Source organism: Mustela nivalis (assembly GCF_964662115.1).
Source record: "Mustela nivalis genome assembly, chromosome: 18".
Taxonomy (NCBI): Eukaryota; Metazoa; Chordata; class Mammalia; order Carnivora; family Mustelidae; genus Mustela; species Mustela nivalis.
The window spans coordinates 44,930,644-44,944,925 of record NC_139037.1 but is presented as its reverse complement, the minus strand read 5'-3'; the positions used below and the strand labels follow the sequence as shown (position 1 = coordinate 44,944,925).

The 14,282-nt window shown below is 57.4% G+C and overlaps 2 protein-coding genes across 2 annotated transcripts; both read right to left on the bottom strand.

The window, feature by feature from the left end:
* Positions 1–2,198: 2,198 nt before the first annotated feature.
* Positions 2,199–6,199, bottom strand: ZFP36 (ZFP36 ring finger protein). Its single transcript, XM_082709178.1, has 2 exons — positions 4,673–6,199; positions 2,199–3,834 (listed from the first exon to the last, which is right to left on the bottom strand). The coding sequence occupies exons 1-2, from the start codon at positions 4,694–4,696 to the stop codon at positions 2,875–2,877; spliced, it is 984 nt and encodes a 327-aa protein (XP_082565304.1). The 5' UTR covers positions 4,697–6,199; the 3' UTR covers positions 2,199–2,874.
* A 3,965-nt stretch (positions 6,200–10,164) lies between these two features.
* On the bottom strand, positions 10,165–14,208 carry MED29 (mediator complex subunit 29; the record flags this gene model as incomplete). Its single annotated transcript, XM_082709184.1, has 4 exons — positions 10,165–10,481; positions 12,677–12,761; positions 13,021–13,079; positions 13,993–14,208. The coding sequence occupies 4 exons, from the start codon at positions 14,206–14,208 to the stop codon at positions 10,239–10,241; spliced, it is 603 nt and encodes a 200-aa protein (XP_082565310.1). The 3' UTR covers positions 10,165–10,238.
* Between the last annotated feature and the right edge of the window lie 74 nt (positions 14,209–14,282).

The following is a 14,282-nucleotide window of genomic DNA, read 5'->3' as shown; positions in this document are numbered from 1 at the left end:
GTAGTCAAATACCATTTCACTGAGGAGACATTTGAGCAGAGACCTAAAGGAGGGGAGTAAGCCATGGGGATACCTGGGGGAATATTCCAGGCAGAGGTGGAAGCCAGTGCAAAGGCCCTGGGGCTGAAGCAGCAAGTCAGGTATATTGGTGAGCAGCCAGAAAGCCAGTGTGACTAGAGCAATAGTGGCCAAAGAGCCAGGCCATGTAAGCTGGTGAGGACTTAGGACTTTGCCTTTTATGTGATCTTACCGACTCAAGTGTTAGGTCAGGTTCCCTGTGGTTGTCTTGTTGGCGAGTGGGGAGAGACTGAATGTAGGCCCTGAGCCATTAAAACCAGGAAGCGGGTGTTAGCAAGGTTCAGATGGAAGATGGTGCTGGGTAGGACCAGGGTGGCTGCCGCGGGAGGCAGGTAGATCTATGGAGAAGGTGAATCAGACAGAATTGCTGCTGGGCTGGGGTGTGGGTTTGACAAAGATGAGTCAAGGGGACTCCTGAGTGTTTGGCACTGATAGCTGGCGGCAGGGGTCATTTTCTCAAATGAGGTTTTTGATCTTAGAAGGGGCAGAAAATCTCTTTTTGCTAAGGGAAGGACCAGAGATGTCAGTTTCTTGTTCTTTCAGTGTCTGTAAATGTCTCTGCATGGCACATTCTTGCTTTCTGTCTCCCCAGTGTCTTTGGGTCTCCGTGTTTCTTTTACTCCAACCCTTTCCTCTAAGTCTGGGGATCTGAAACCTTTCCCAAAAAATGAGGGGAAGAAGGGCAGTTTCCGGGAAGAGGAGATCAACGGTCAGGGCCTGCCAGTGGGCAAGGAGAGAGAGCCAAAGAAGAGAGGGCAAGGAGGCAGGAGGAAGCGAGGGGAGAAGGCAGAGGAGGGGAAGGGGTTGGAGAGGGTGAACACCAGCAAGAGGGAGCAGAGGGGTGGGCAGGAGAGGTGGAACCGAGGAGACAATGAGTGAGTGAGAGGCCGGGAGGAAAAGGGTGGAGAGGGGAGGAACGGGGAGAAGGGAGAGGAAGAGGGGAACTGAAGAAGAGAGAGGAGGGGGTCAGGGACAGGGTGGTGGGGGCTGGAAGGGGAACCTGTTAAAAAGGGGAAAGGGAGAGGACTACTGGGGGAGGGGAAGAGTTGGAGAGGGTGAGGGGAAGACCGGCGCCGGCGGGTAGGGGTGGAGGAACTGGCAGGGGAGAGGGTGGGGAGGAGAGGGAAGTGGGGGAGAGAAGAAAAAGAAGGGGGAGAGAGGGGTAGAGGGGGGCGGAGGAGGCGGCGGAAGGGGGGCGGGGCGCCAGCGCTGACGCGGGGCGGCTTCCGGGCGCGGGGCTGCCGGCTCCCCCGCCCCAGGGTGGTTCCCGCCGCCTGTTGCCTTGTATGGTCCGAGGACGCCGCAGTACCCGGGGCCCCGCCCGACGCGGCCCCGACCCACAGTCGGGCCTGTCGGGCCTCCCGGGCCCGACCCCTCCTTGGAGCGCGAGCCCTCTAGCTTCCAAGACCTCCAAAGGGCGAGATCCCGCAATGCCGGACTTCTCGAGTCCCGACGGGCCAAGACTCTGCAGTTCTGAGGTTCTGGGGCCCCGGAAAGCCAGAATGCTGCGTTTTGCTGCCCCGTAAGTTTTCGGAGACACCGAGGAACTAGAATTCCAAGTCGCCGAGACTACCTCGCAGATCTGGAATCAGGCTTTCAAGCCGCCTCCCCAGGGGTTCCAAAAACCTGAGTCCCCCGGGCTTTCACGTCCTGGAACGCCGGGTGGTAGGACCCCGGGACGCCCCGACTTTAGGGATGTCCCCTCCCCCACCCGCCGCGCCACCCTCGTCTGTCCTGGGCTCGCGCCCCGGCACATTCCGTCCTCTCTGCTCCGCCCCGCCCTCCTCCCTCGGCCCCGTGGGGACGGAAACATGCCGTCCCCGCCCGCGCCCGGCCGCGAGCTGGGTCAAGGAGCGCGGCTGGACGGGAGCGCCCGCGCCCCCACGCCTCGGGAACTGGCTCTCCGAGTTCCTAGGGTGACCTCACCTGGGCCCCGCCCTCTCAGGTGAACAGCCGGGCCGGGTGACGTCACTTCCTGCCAGGTAAGCGCCGCGGGCCGCTGGGTCTGCGCAAAGGTTTTGGAGAGCGATCCGTCTTCCGCGCCTATCCTGCTTCTGAGAGCCCACGCCACCCTCCCCGCTCTTCACTGCTTCTAGACCGCGGAAAACCCGGGATTCCAGTTTACACACAGATTCCTTTTATTTAAAAATTCCAAAAACCACAAAAATAAACTTTCAACAATATATTACTTAATATATTATTATAGTATACTTATAACAATAATTATTCCATCGTTTCCAATATTACAAAAAGGAGGAAGAAAAATACAAGGGAAGCAGACGACCCATATATATAAATACTATAAAATCTAATAGAATAAATAAAGTCGTCATAAATAAGGGTCCCAATGGGTGGGGTGGGGGTGTTTGGCAATGGCTTTGGCTACTTGCTTTTGGAGGGAAATTTGAGCACCAGGATTCCCCCTCAGGGGGAGGCTCCAGTCACCACCAGACACCGGAACCTCAGGGTCTAGGAGAAATTGGAAGGGGCAGTGGGAGCCTACTATTCACAGCATTGGGAAAGGGAGGGGTGGGTAGAGAGCTCACTGCCTTCCTCAAATCTGCTACATTTTTTTTTTTTTTTAACAAGACCCCAGAAAACACTCCGTCCCCCAACACCATGAACACAGCTTGCACACTGGGGACCTGCCCCAGCGTGGGGTCAGGGGATTGGGTTAATGCACTTCGGAAGGTGGGGGGAGGCTATTTGATTGAGTCCCCCGGTTACCCGGAACCCCCAGCAAAAGAGAAATGGCCCCCTTGAGATCCAGCTGATCTGTACCGGGTGGGGCACTTGTCACTCAGACACCGAAATTCGGTTGAAGATGGGAAGTCGTCGGGGGGCTGCAGCTGCAGGCGGCTGGGGCGGCCCAAAAACCCCAGCCTCGAAGACAGGTGAGTCGGATCCCCCCAGGCTGCTGCCACTGCTGGCATATTCATCAGGATCAGATCCCAGGGAGTGTGCAGAGGGGCTCCGAGCCAGGCCACCCAAGGGCCCCCAGAGGCTACTAGTGGTAGCCCTTCGACAGGAGGGGCAACAGGCTGGGGTGGGGTCCCTTCGGGCCACTGGGGTCCCAGGGGCAGCAGAGAAGGCAGAGGGTGAAAGTGGAAGGTCCCCAGGTGGTGGTGGTGGGGAGCTGGAGGGAGAGAAAGAGCAGGAGGACAGGGAAGGGCCTGCCAGGCCTGCCGGTGGCGGTGATGTCCGGCGGCCAGAGGGCAGGCCTGAGAAGCTGATGCTTTGGCGCAGGACAGGGGGGTGGCCCGGGGCAGCCAGATCTTCATTGAGGTTGTGGATGAAGTGGCAGCGGGAGCCGTAGGGGCAGCGGCCCTGGAGGTAGAACTTGTGGCAGAGTTCGGTCTTGTACTTGGGGTGGCGGCTGGCCTGGCGCAGCTCCCCCAGACCATGGGCAAACTGGCACTTGGCCCCATAGCGGCAGCGCCCGCTCTCCGAGAAGGTCCGACAGAGCTCAGTCTTGTACCGGGATGAGGTGGTGGGGGTTGCAGTAGGTGAGGTGGGTGAGGGCGATAGTTCAGGGCCCGGGCGGGGAGCCAGGGGGGCGAAACCCGGGGGTGGCGGCACCCAGCCACAGCTTCGACCCTCCACCAGGCTGGTGGAGCGGCCAGGCAGGCGGGCACCCACCCCAGCCGGGTTGTTGTCGGATGAGCTGAGGCTCCAGAGTCCGGAGGAGGGCCAGGTTGGGCTGGACTCGCTCTCTCCCTGGTCAGATAGCAGGTCAGTGCTCACCGACAAGAGGCTCTGTGGAACAGGGATTGGTTAAGACACCGAAAATGCTGGGTGACGCCCCACCACAACTGCAGGGCACCTAAGAGCTTGCCAGTCCGGTTTGTGGGCTCCTGGCCTGAGCCCCACCTGCGCACATTAAAATATGGGTGCCGGATCGCAGAGATCCCGATTTGGATGTTCTGAATTTCCTCGCGACAGAAGCCTATCCCGAGGGATCCAGGCACCCCGGCTCTCCTGACTTGTTCCATGAATGGATCAAGAGAACCCCAGAGTCAGGCAACACCACTGTCCTCCCAGTTTCGAGCCTCTGGGCCCCTCGGGATCTGACCCCGCGCATGGGGTTCTCCAGTTTCACAACCGGAGAAGCACACAAACTTAACCCCGGAATCGGGATCTCTCCGGTTTTAGAGTTCCCAAAGTTCCCCGCTGGGTCAATGGGTGGAGAGACATTAAATCGGCTTCCCCTTACCCCGAGACTCCAACCCCAGAAACGCCTCCGCGCAAAACCGCGCCCTGAGCAACTACCAGGGGGTAAGCCAGGTGTGGGGCCATTTCCGCCTCCAGACAGCCCGGGTCTGAAAAAAGTCCTCCAGCTTCTTTTCTCCAAGGCCACCCCACCAGTTTTGGGGCGGAGACCCGAAAGTCGCGAGCTCCGTCTGCACCTTCCGAGACGCGCACTGGTCTGAGAAGGGAGGCAGGGACCCGGGGCCGGAGTGTGCGACCCTCCCGAGCTGCAGTTTGAGAAGGGAGCCGGAGGTCCCGGTCCCGGACTTTTCGGCGCTAGTGAGCCCTAGTTTAAGAAGGGAGTCAGGCCAGAGGGCCCCAGGGATGTCGGTCGGCGGAGGCTCACCTCGTAGATGGCGGAGAGATCCATGGCGGCGCGAAAGGCCGATGGGCTGAGGATCCGGCCAAAAGTGGGAGCGCTGAAGTCAGGCTGCGGTTGGATGGCGGAGCGGTATTTTTATAGAGGCGGTGGGAGGAGACGTGGCCACCGGGGCTGGCCCGGGTGGGTGGAGCCAGGAGGGGCGCTTCCCGGACGCTCGCCCCCAGCAAGGCCCGCCCCGCCCCCGGCCCCCGGCCAAGACGAATCCGATCCTGGCCCGCTGGTGGCCCCGACCCAGCGGGGAGTGTCCAGGGTGGGGAGGGTGGTGGTGGTGTCGGCCCAATTTCAGGGCTGGAGACCGAGGCGTGTTGAATCGAACTGCGCCGTGGTGGGGGGTAGGGCTCCCGGGGGAATTGACAAGAGCAGAGGCCAAGAGGGCGTGCGCCGGAGAAGGGGACGGGGGCGGAGAGAGAAAGAGACAGAAATGGAGAGATCCAAAGAGAAAAGCACAGAGAGAGAGAGAGAGAGAGAGGTGGCGAGAGAGACACACGCAGGGAGATGTAGACACAGAGGGTGAGACAGGTCAGGGAGAGAAGTTGGGAGACCGAAAGGACATGTTAGAGATAGTTCCCGAGAGACAAACCCGAAGCAGGAAGCGAGAAGGACCGTCACATAAACAGAAAGTGGGCGGAGGGGGGAGGGACAAACACTTAGAAACAGAAATCCTTAGGAGCCGCACGGAGGGGAGACTAACAGGCCAGGTGGAGAATTCTGAGCGCCGCCTGCCTGGCCCGGTCTCACCCCTGAACAACCCGGATTCGGAGAACTTTGATCGCCATCGCCCTTCCCCGACTCGCGGGGGGACTCGCGGGCCGGGGGCCGGGGGTTCCCGGATACCCGCGAGGCAGGAAAGGAGCCTCTCCTGCTCACGCAGATAGTGAACGGCCCTCGGATCGTTTGCTCTGGGCTAAGCACTATTCTTTGAAAGTGCTTTACATACGTTAACTCTAGGACGTATTATGCCCATTTTACACACCCGGAAGCCCAGGCACAGAAAGGCCAAGTTACTGTGCTAGTGCCTGTTACTACGAGTTGGCCCTCTGAGAAAACGCAAGATTGCAAAGGGGGAAGTCTTATTGTGGTGGAGGGTTGCCTTGATGGAAAGTCGTTTGGAGGTGGAAGAAATGGGTCATGCCCCCAACTGATGGTCGCATGGGTGTCTTTTAAAGGGGTGAGCCTTGAGAGAACTCTTACCTTGCCGGGGTGGCCCCCCACGTTGGCAAGTCTGTTATTGTCAAGGGGGTGCCCTGAGTGACACTCTGTTACAGGGACCTGGGAAGAAAGTTTACTTTTAAGGGGATCTTGGTGAGCTGGCTGCCCTGAGTGAAAACCCGGGGGTAGAAGTCATTGCCACGGAGTGCAGTTACAAAGGTGGAAAGTTTGTTTTTTGCAAGCTGCGACCGCCAGGCACACCGAGTTGCCTCGTCGGACAGAACTCGGGGGAATCCCTGGTGCGGCGCTTTCTGGGGCTGAGGGGCCTTCCCGGCCAGTCCCGTGAGCTGGGCGGTTGCGGGCGGCTTTGGCACGGTTGCAGCCTCCCGCTCGCCCGTGACTCATTCGCAAGGGGCGGGGGAGAGGGGGCTTCCTGGAAGCCGTGACGAGGAGACTCGACCCGGACGCCCGGGTTCCTCTCCTGTAACCAGGGCTTGTGTCGCCTGTAAACAACAGCCTCGAGGACAACGGGGGAAAAAGGGGAAAAGGGAGGTGCCTGGTACCCGCCTCCCGGCTGGGCTCCAAATCCTTGTGCCGCTAGTAGGACTGAGGCGGCGGGAAAACCGGAGGTGGGGGGACACCCCGGGGTCTCCGGCGTCTGGCTCGGCTCCGGCTGCGATGCTGGGGGAGTTTCGATTCCCTAGAGACTGGGAGCATTTCCCATCCCTGAGTCAGGCTGACCCCCTCCCCTGTCCTATCTGCTTAGTCATCGGCCCCAGAGCCAGGACGCTTGGGATTGGGCGACGTTCGAAGAGGTTGGAGAGGGAGCTTTGCTGACCCTCCACCGAAACGCAGACGGGTGGGACCCCGGGCCCTGGCCCCTTCTTGCTTTCATATCAACGGGTCCGGGGCTCCAAACCACCTCTCTGCTCAGGTTCAGGAGACGGAACCTCCAGTCTCCCCTACCTCAGACCCCCAAGTCCGGGCGCCCAGCCCCCTTTCTCTCTAGTCCAAGTACGAGCCCCCAGCCTCTCCCCAGTCCCGCCTAGGAGCCTAGCTCCCATCCCCCTGCCCACCCCGTCCAGGCCCCAGACGCCCGGCCCGGGAGGAAGTTCAGGGCTAGGACTCCTCCCCGCTCCCCACGTAGCCAGCGGGAAAATCCGTGGCCCCAGTGGCGGCCGGGAATCCCCTCTGGAATGACGGTGGGAAAGGGGATGGCCGGGGTCCCCGTGGGGTGCGGCGGGGTAGGGGGGGTAGCTCCTGGGCGGGCAGAGAGAGGAAGAAAGGGGCGGAAACCCGAGCGGCTAAAAATACGGCGGGCACTTCCGGCCTAGGGGGAGGGGAACGGAGAGCAGAGTTTCCAGAAAAACAAGCGGGGACGGGAAACGCGGGGGTGTGAGACTCGGTGCGAGTGCGCGGGCGAGCGGGGGAGCGTGTACTCGCGGCACGTGCGCGCGCCTGGCGTTGTGTGGCGGGTGTGTGTGTGGGGGGCGTGCCCGAGGGTTATGTGGCGCCGCGCGCGCGCGTGTGTGTATACTGTAGGTGCGAACGTGTGTGCCCTGGTGTGGCTGGGTGCAGTTAGGGCAAGTAGGTGCGGGACGCCAGAATGCATGCCCCGTTTCCGGTGTGAGGGCTGTGTCCTTACAGTCCTGCCCGCCATAGCTGTGTGAACACATGTGTGAAACCACCTGCGCCTGTGTGGTTGACTCTGTTTACTTTAGCCATCTCCGGGTGTGGGAGCGTGTACTCGACTGCAGCTGTCTTCCGGGTGGCGGTCGCTTGTGACTTACATATCTAGCTGCACAACTGTGGCACTCAGAGCCACTATGGGATCTGGAGAGACTGAGAGTAGGAAACTCCTTGAGGAGCCCCCTTGAGGAGCCCCCGGTGTGGATCTGGCCTGCCGGGGCCTTCTGGCCTGAGGAGAGGCTGTGTGCGAGCATCTATGTGACTGCAGCAAGCCGTGGCTGCGTGTGTAGCGAGCAGTGTTTCCAAGTGTCTTTGTCCTTATTTGGGGTGAGGCTGAGAACACCAGAGGCCAGAATCTGGATGCAGTTCCTCGGAGGCCCAGTCACAAGGCAGTGAAACTAGTGAACTTCAGTTCCTGACGTCTGCAATGCACATGATGGGGAGGGTGGTGGGTCACTGGTTGCCGCCTCCATAGGCACAGCTGAGGCACACACGCACACACTTGTACCTAAGAAACATTATCTGTCCCCAGCTAAGGCTGCTTTCAGTAATGTTGAGCTGTGGGTTATGGCTGAGTCAGCCTGTGATGGGCAAAGTCTGCGATGGGGTGAAAGATAGTGGGTTAAGTGGTGATTAGAGAGTTGTTTGTATATTCATGCGGTTGGATTGTTCCTTTTAGAGTCTGTGGGACTGTCTGTCACTGGGCCAGAGAACCTGGGGACACCATGATTGTAGGGTGGTGGGCTATGCTGTTCTCTGCTGAGGAAGGGGAGGTGTGTTGCACCTATGGGGCACAACAGACCATATGTCCCTATGGTCTGTTGTGCCCCATGTGGCTGTGGTTCTCATGTACACCTTTTCCTGGAGCATGTGGTTTGTGCACTAGGCTGTATGATCCCCCTCTGGGTCTAATAATTTGGTAAAAATCTTGCTAAGGACCTTCATGACATGCATCAATTCTTCTAACCCTGTCCCTGCACTGTGGTCCAGGCCTCCACATTGTCCCATAAACACATCAGCACTTTCCTGCCTCAGGGCCTTTGCACTTGCCATTCTTCTCCCTGGGATGCTCTTTCTCCAAATGCCCGCATGCCTATTCCCTCTCCTTCGAGTCTACTCCAGTACCACCTTCTCAGTGGGGCCTTTGTGACCTCTGTCAAGGACTTTTTTCCCCCCAAAATAAATCTTAACCACCTATTTAACAAGTAATTAGACCATGATAATAATGAATCCCCACAGACCACTACCCAACCTAAGCTCTCAGATTTTTTTTTAACAAAGTAACATAATTTTCCAACTACATAGCCTGTATTTGTGTCAGATTTATTCCTGTGGACAGCATCTTCAGCTAGTGCCTGAGAGTGGTCTGTTGCCCTTCCTGGGGGCCTGCCCTACATGCCTGGTTCTTTAAGAAAAAAACTTCCTAGGATGTGTACACACACACACACACGGCTGGCCATTTCCCAGGACTCCAGTGTGGGTACTTGAGCTCTGGGTGAATCAGAGGTCTCTGTAGTTCCAGGCTTTCCTTGCAGATGTGGGGTCCAGGACAGGATGCCTCTGGGCGGCAAGATGGCAACCAGGGCAGAGAAGGTGTTGGGTGGGGCAGTCCCGCAACCAGGCTGACTCACTAGAGCCTTTCACACCCCAACAGCTGGGCCTGAGCTGGTAGCTCCGCCTTGCACTTGCCCAGGCCTGAAAGCCATGGCTGAGCTCCCGAAGCTTGCTCTCAGAGAAGAGGGGAGCCTGGTGGGCCACTCCTTCCCTGAAGCCCCCTCCCCAAAGCCTGCTTCCCGGAGCTGGGGCCCAGGCGCCTGGGTTCTTCCCCAGGACTGATGATTCACCCCTGCTAGGGCCTTTTCACTTCTCCTTTGGGGCTAAAAATACAGGGACCCAGGCATCCAGCTGGGCTAGGCTTTACCACGGATTGCACAATGCCCCTTGCTGACGCAGACTCTAGGTTCGGGTGGGGGAGTGAGTTGCTCTCAGACCAGGCATGCTGAGGTCAGGGCCTAGAACCCCTTCACTTCCCCTTTCCTGGGCTGAGGACCTGGGGGCTGGGCCGACATGGGAGGTGCTAGGGATCCGTAGACTTGACTGTGGGCCCTGGAAATGAAACTCCTTCCCCTAGCCCCAGGTAACCAAGGGGTCTGGCTTCCAGAATCCAGCCCCCTTCAGAACAGAGGCCCAGTCAGGAACCGGGGGCAGAAGGGAAAAAAAGAGGACCAAAACAGAGATGGTCAGAGACAGGACCACAGAGGCAGAGACACAGAGACAAAAAGAGATCAAATGACAGATAACAACTGACCCATGCCTTAGAAACACACTAGAGATAGCTAGAAAAAGCAGCAAACACAGAGACCCCACCCCCAACGGACAAAATCAGGAAGGACTGAAGGAGAGAGGCTGGTTTGGGCTCTCTGCCCAGGCCAGGTTGGGGAAGAGCCCTAGTAAGAGGTCATCCATAGACAGTCCAAAGTGCATCCTGGGCTAGGCAGGAGAGCAGGCTGCTTGGAGGCGGTGAGGCCCCGCCCTGCCCGCCTCCCTGCTGGCCTCTGCTGCCCCCTGCTGGCTCCAGCCACAGGCCTTAGACGGGAAGAAAAGGCAGAGACTAAGGCTGCTTTCAGGTCACTCTTCATTCCCTCCCTGTCCCCTTCCCCCCGCGGCCCGCCCCACTCCCAGCCCTGCCAGCTCACAGGGTGCCCCCGGGGCCAGTAGGTGGTGCAGGCGTCTTGCCTGTAACCTTGTTGGCGCAGTCCAGCAGAGCGGTGTGAATGTCCTTGGCACAAGCAATCTGGGCTTTGATGACTGCCAGGTACTGCGGGTAGGGCAGGCTGTCAGGCTGCACTGCATCCGGTTTGGTGGCCGTGGGCACCAGAGTGGGAGAGTGCTTGGCACTGTCGCAACTCTGGGACAGGCACTCATGGGCCAGGCGCTGTGGACAGGCAGGCAAGGTGCGGCTTCAGTGTCACTCCTGATGCTGCCACCCCCACCCCAAGGGCCAGCCTGGGATAGCCTGCTTGGTCCTCTGGACTCCAGGGGGCTTGGAGTCAGAGCCTGGCCCTGTCGACCACATGCTCGGCGACCCTGAGGCACACGGCTACTTCTCTCTGAGTCTGTTTCCTCCTTTGCAAAACAAAATGGGTTTAACAACTGCCTTTGCTACCTTGTCAGGTGAGAAAAGGGAGACTAGCGTGTGAGACAGCCACAGTCCCAGCACATCATGCAGCGAATGTCAGCTGCCATTACTGGGACTGTCCTCACTCCAGCCTGGACACTGCCAGTGGCTGCTCTGATGACGCCTGCCCCTGGTTTTCCTCCTCCTTCTCTGGCTGCGCTGTCTAGTTATGGCTTACTCAGCCCAAGCCCTAAGTGGGGCAGTTCCCAGGTCCCAGCTGCTCTCGTTCTCATGCCTCCCACGGCTTTCCCACCCACATGCACTCCTCAGCTGCCACCTCTGCGGTGACACCGCCACACCTGTGTCCCCAGCCTCCCCTGAAATTCCAGAGCTCTCCTACACTTCCCACCAAACTGTTCCTCTTCCTGGGTGCCTGTCTCAGGAAGGCCACCGCCATTCCAGCTTGAGCTCTGGGCCTCATTCTGGAGACAGCTCCTCCCACAGTCCGGGGCAGCCCTATGGCTGTACGCAGAGCCTTTAGAGTAGCTTTCCCATCTGCTTGTCCCGGCTTCCTCAGGGTGGTGGTGTAGCCTAGCCCACCTGAGTCCTGTCATGGTTGCTTCTTTAGGCTCCCAGCCTCTACTCTTGGCTCCTCTAACCCATCCTTCACATGGCAGCCACAGGTATATTCCTAAAAAAGCCAGCGGGGCCACGTTCTTCGTCCATGGCTCCCCAGCACCCTCGCTGCTATATTCAAAGTCCAACAAGCTCTGGGGCACCTGGGGACTCAGTCGCTTAAGCGTCTAACTTCTGCTCAGGGGATGATTTCATCAGGTGATGAGATGGAGCCCTACATCAGACTTCATGCTCAGCAGGGAGCCTGCTTCTCTCTCTCACCCCCTCTGCCCCTCCCCCCTGCTCCTGCATGCAGTCTCACTCTCAAATAAATAAGAAATCTTTTTTAAAAAAATTTATTTATTTATTTGACAGAGAGAGAGTGAGCGAGAGAGAGCGAGCACGCGCGCGCGCTAGAGAGGGAACACAAGCAGGAGGAGTGGGAGAGGGAGAAGCAGGCTCCCCACAAAGCAGAGAGTCTGATGCAGGACTCCATCCCAGGATCCTGGGATCATGACCTGAGCCAAAGGCAGATGCTTAATCAACTGATCCAACCAAGTGACCATAAGTAAGAAATCTTAAAAAAAAAATCCAACAAGCCCTAATGCTTACTACACCTCAGCTAAACTGAGTCTGTGACATTCTTAAAGGGAAATTAAAGTAGAAGCTCTTCCTTCTGGTTGGAACACCTTTCTACCACCACCAGGTTTCTCAAATTCTGACTTTGGCTTCAAACACCAGTTCACTATGATGATGATGATGATACTATAGGGAATGTTTGCCATGTGCTTAGTACCCTCTTATGCTTTCTACATACATGATCTTGCCATCTTTCCCCAAAATCTATTTCTCAAAGGAAAAATCTGAATCTTGCAGGTAGAGACTGGTGGTCGATGCAGATTCCAGAGGCCTGTGCTCTTAGCCACCGCCCTCCTTGAAACTCCTGCCCCTCTTCCATTTTTGTTCCAGCCTCAGCTCAGATGCACTCTCTACCAGTAAACTTCCCTGAGTCACCATCCCCTCCCTGACCCATGCTAGGCAGAGTCAGGTGCCTTTTCTGAGTTTCAACAATCCCCAAGCTTCCCTCATTTTAATCCTGACCCCCCCCCCCAAGCCTCCCCCATCACAGCCCTGACTTCTGTGGCCTGGGTTTTTCCTATCACAGCCCTGACCACTCTGAGCTGTCACTATTTGGGGATGTATGTCACCCTCACTGAACCGGAAGCTTAGTGAAGGCAAGGACTGGAGCAACACTGGGTCCCCAGCCTCACGTGTGAAGCACAGGTGTGGCCCATAGGAGGTGTGCCCAGTGTGTGTCGACTGAATGAATGAAGGTTCCTGAAGACCTGGGGGCAGAGGCAGGGCTGTGATCACCCACTGTCTAGGAGGCCACTTACCAGGCAGAGCTCCAGCTGGTCACAGAGTGCGTAGAACTCTTCCAGACACTTGTCAAAGCGCTGTATGGGTCCATCACTGCTCTTTCTATAGCCCAGGGGAAGAAGGTGACTGGAGAATGGATTTCCAATCTCTGGAACTTCAGTGGCTACCCAACCAAGTATCCATCAGGAAACCAAGTTTAGGCCCAGAAGCCCCAAGGCAGGGCCTAAGGGACTGTTTTAGAAGAGGCAAAAGAGCAAGGCAGGTCACAAAGGAGTGGGGCTCCGAAATGAAAGGAAGGGGCATAAGTGGGTGGGGATCTGGGTATGAGGTTCTAAGATGAGGGAAAGGGGACCATACTCACTGTCCGTTGTCAATGTTAGTGTTCTGAATCAAGTTCTGAGCTGCAACCTTCATCAAGGTCTATTTTTAAAAAAATGCAGGAAATAGAGAAACAGAAGGGGCACTTTTGGTAGATCTACACTCTTCCTTAAGATTTATTCAATTTCTGGACGCCTAGGTGGCTCTGTCAGTTGAGGGTCTGCCTTTGGTTCGGGTCATGATCCCGGGGTCCTGGGATCCCACCTGCTCCGAAGGGAGGCTGCTTCTCTCTCTGCCCCTCCCCCGCTCCTCCTCATGCTTGCTCTCTCTGAAATAAATATTTTTTAAAAATCTACTCAATTTCTTTCTTTTTTTTTTTTTAAAGATTTTATTTATTTATTTGATAGAGAGAGATCACAAGTAGGCAGAGAGGCAGGCAGAGAGAGAGAGGAAGCAGGCACCCTGCTGAGCAGAGAGCCCGATGTGGGACTCAATCCCAGGACTCTGAGATCATGACCTGAGCCGAAGGCAGAGGCTTAATCCACTAGGCCACCCAGGCGCCCCAAATCTATTCAATTTCAAGCCTCCTCTTCACTTGGCATCTCTCCTGTCGATACAGATTAGCAGCCCTATTTCCCCAGAGGCCCGCTCTCATCTAGGGTTTTCCGGGTAATCTCTCCCGACAGATTTTACAGTCCTCCCTCACCTACCAATCACAGGCAGAATCTCTGTACAGGCCAGTCCTTTACTCAGGCTTTAACAACCAGGGCCTTGTTTTTCCTTTAAACTCCCTCCCACTCGAGTTGCGGCCATTCCCAGGCCCAACATTCGTGCCGATCCCGTTCACAGGGCAATCCGCAGACCTTCGCTTTGGCCTCATCAAGAAGACCGAATGCCATTCCACTTTCTGCCTAACGCTCTTCTGCTCGCTTCCAGACTGAAAAGCCCCTTTGCCTTCCCGCTTGGAACCAGAGAGCCAAATCCCGCTAGCTTCTCGCAGCTCTCGGCCAATCACCTGTAGACTCTCCTTCAACTGCGGGATGAGCATCTTATAACGCTGCACCGGGTCGAAGTCCTGTTGCTGTTGCTGCAAAAGCCCGCTCTGGGCAGGCCCCACCAGCTGTGCTGGTGGTTGAGGCTGCTGTTGCGGACCCGGGCCGCCAGACGAACCCGGACCCGATACGCCTGCAGCAGACGAAGCAGCTGCAGCCTGCTGCTGGGACGCAGCCATCTTTCTCAGTTTAGCGCACCGGAAGTGCGCCACAAGCTGTTTTCTCCCTGTTTCTTTTCAGCGTCTCGGTCTCC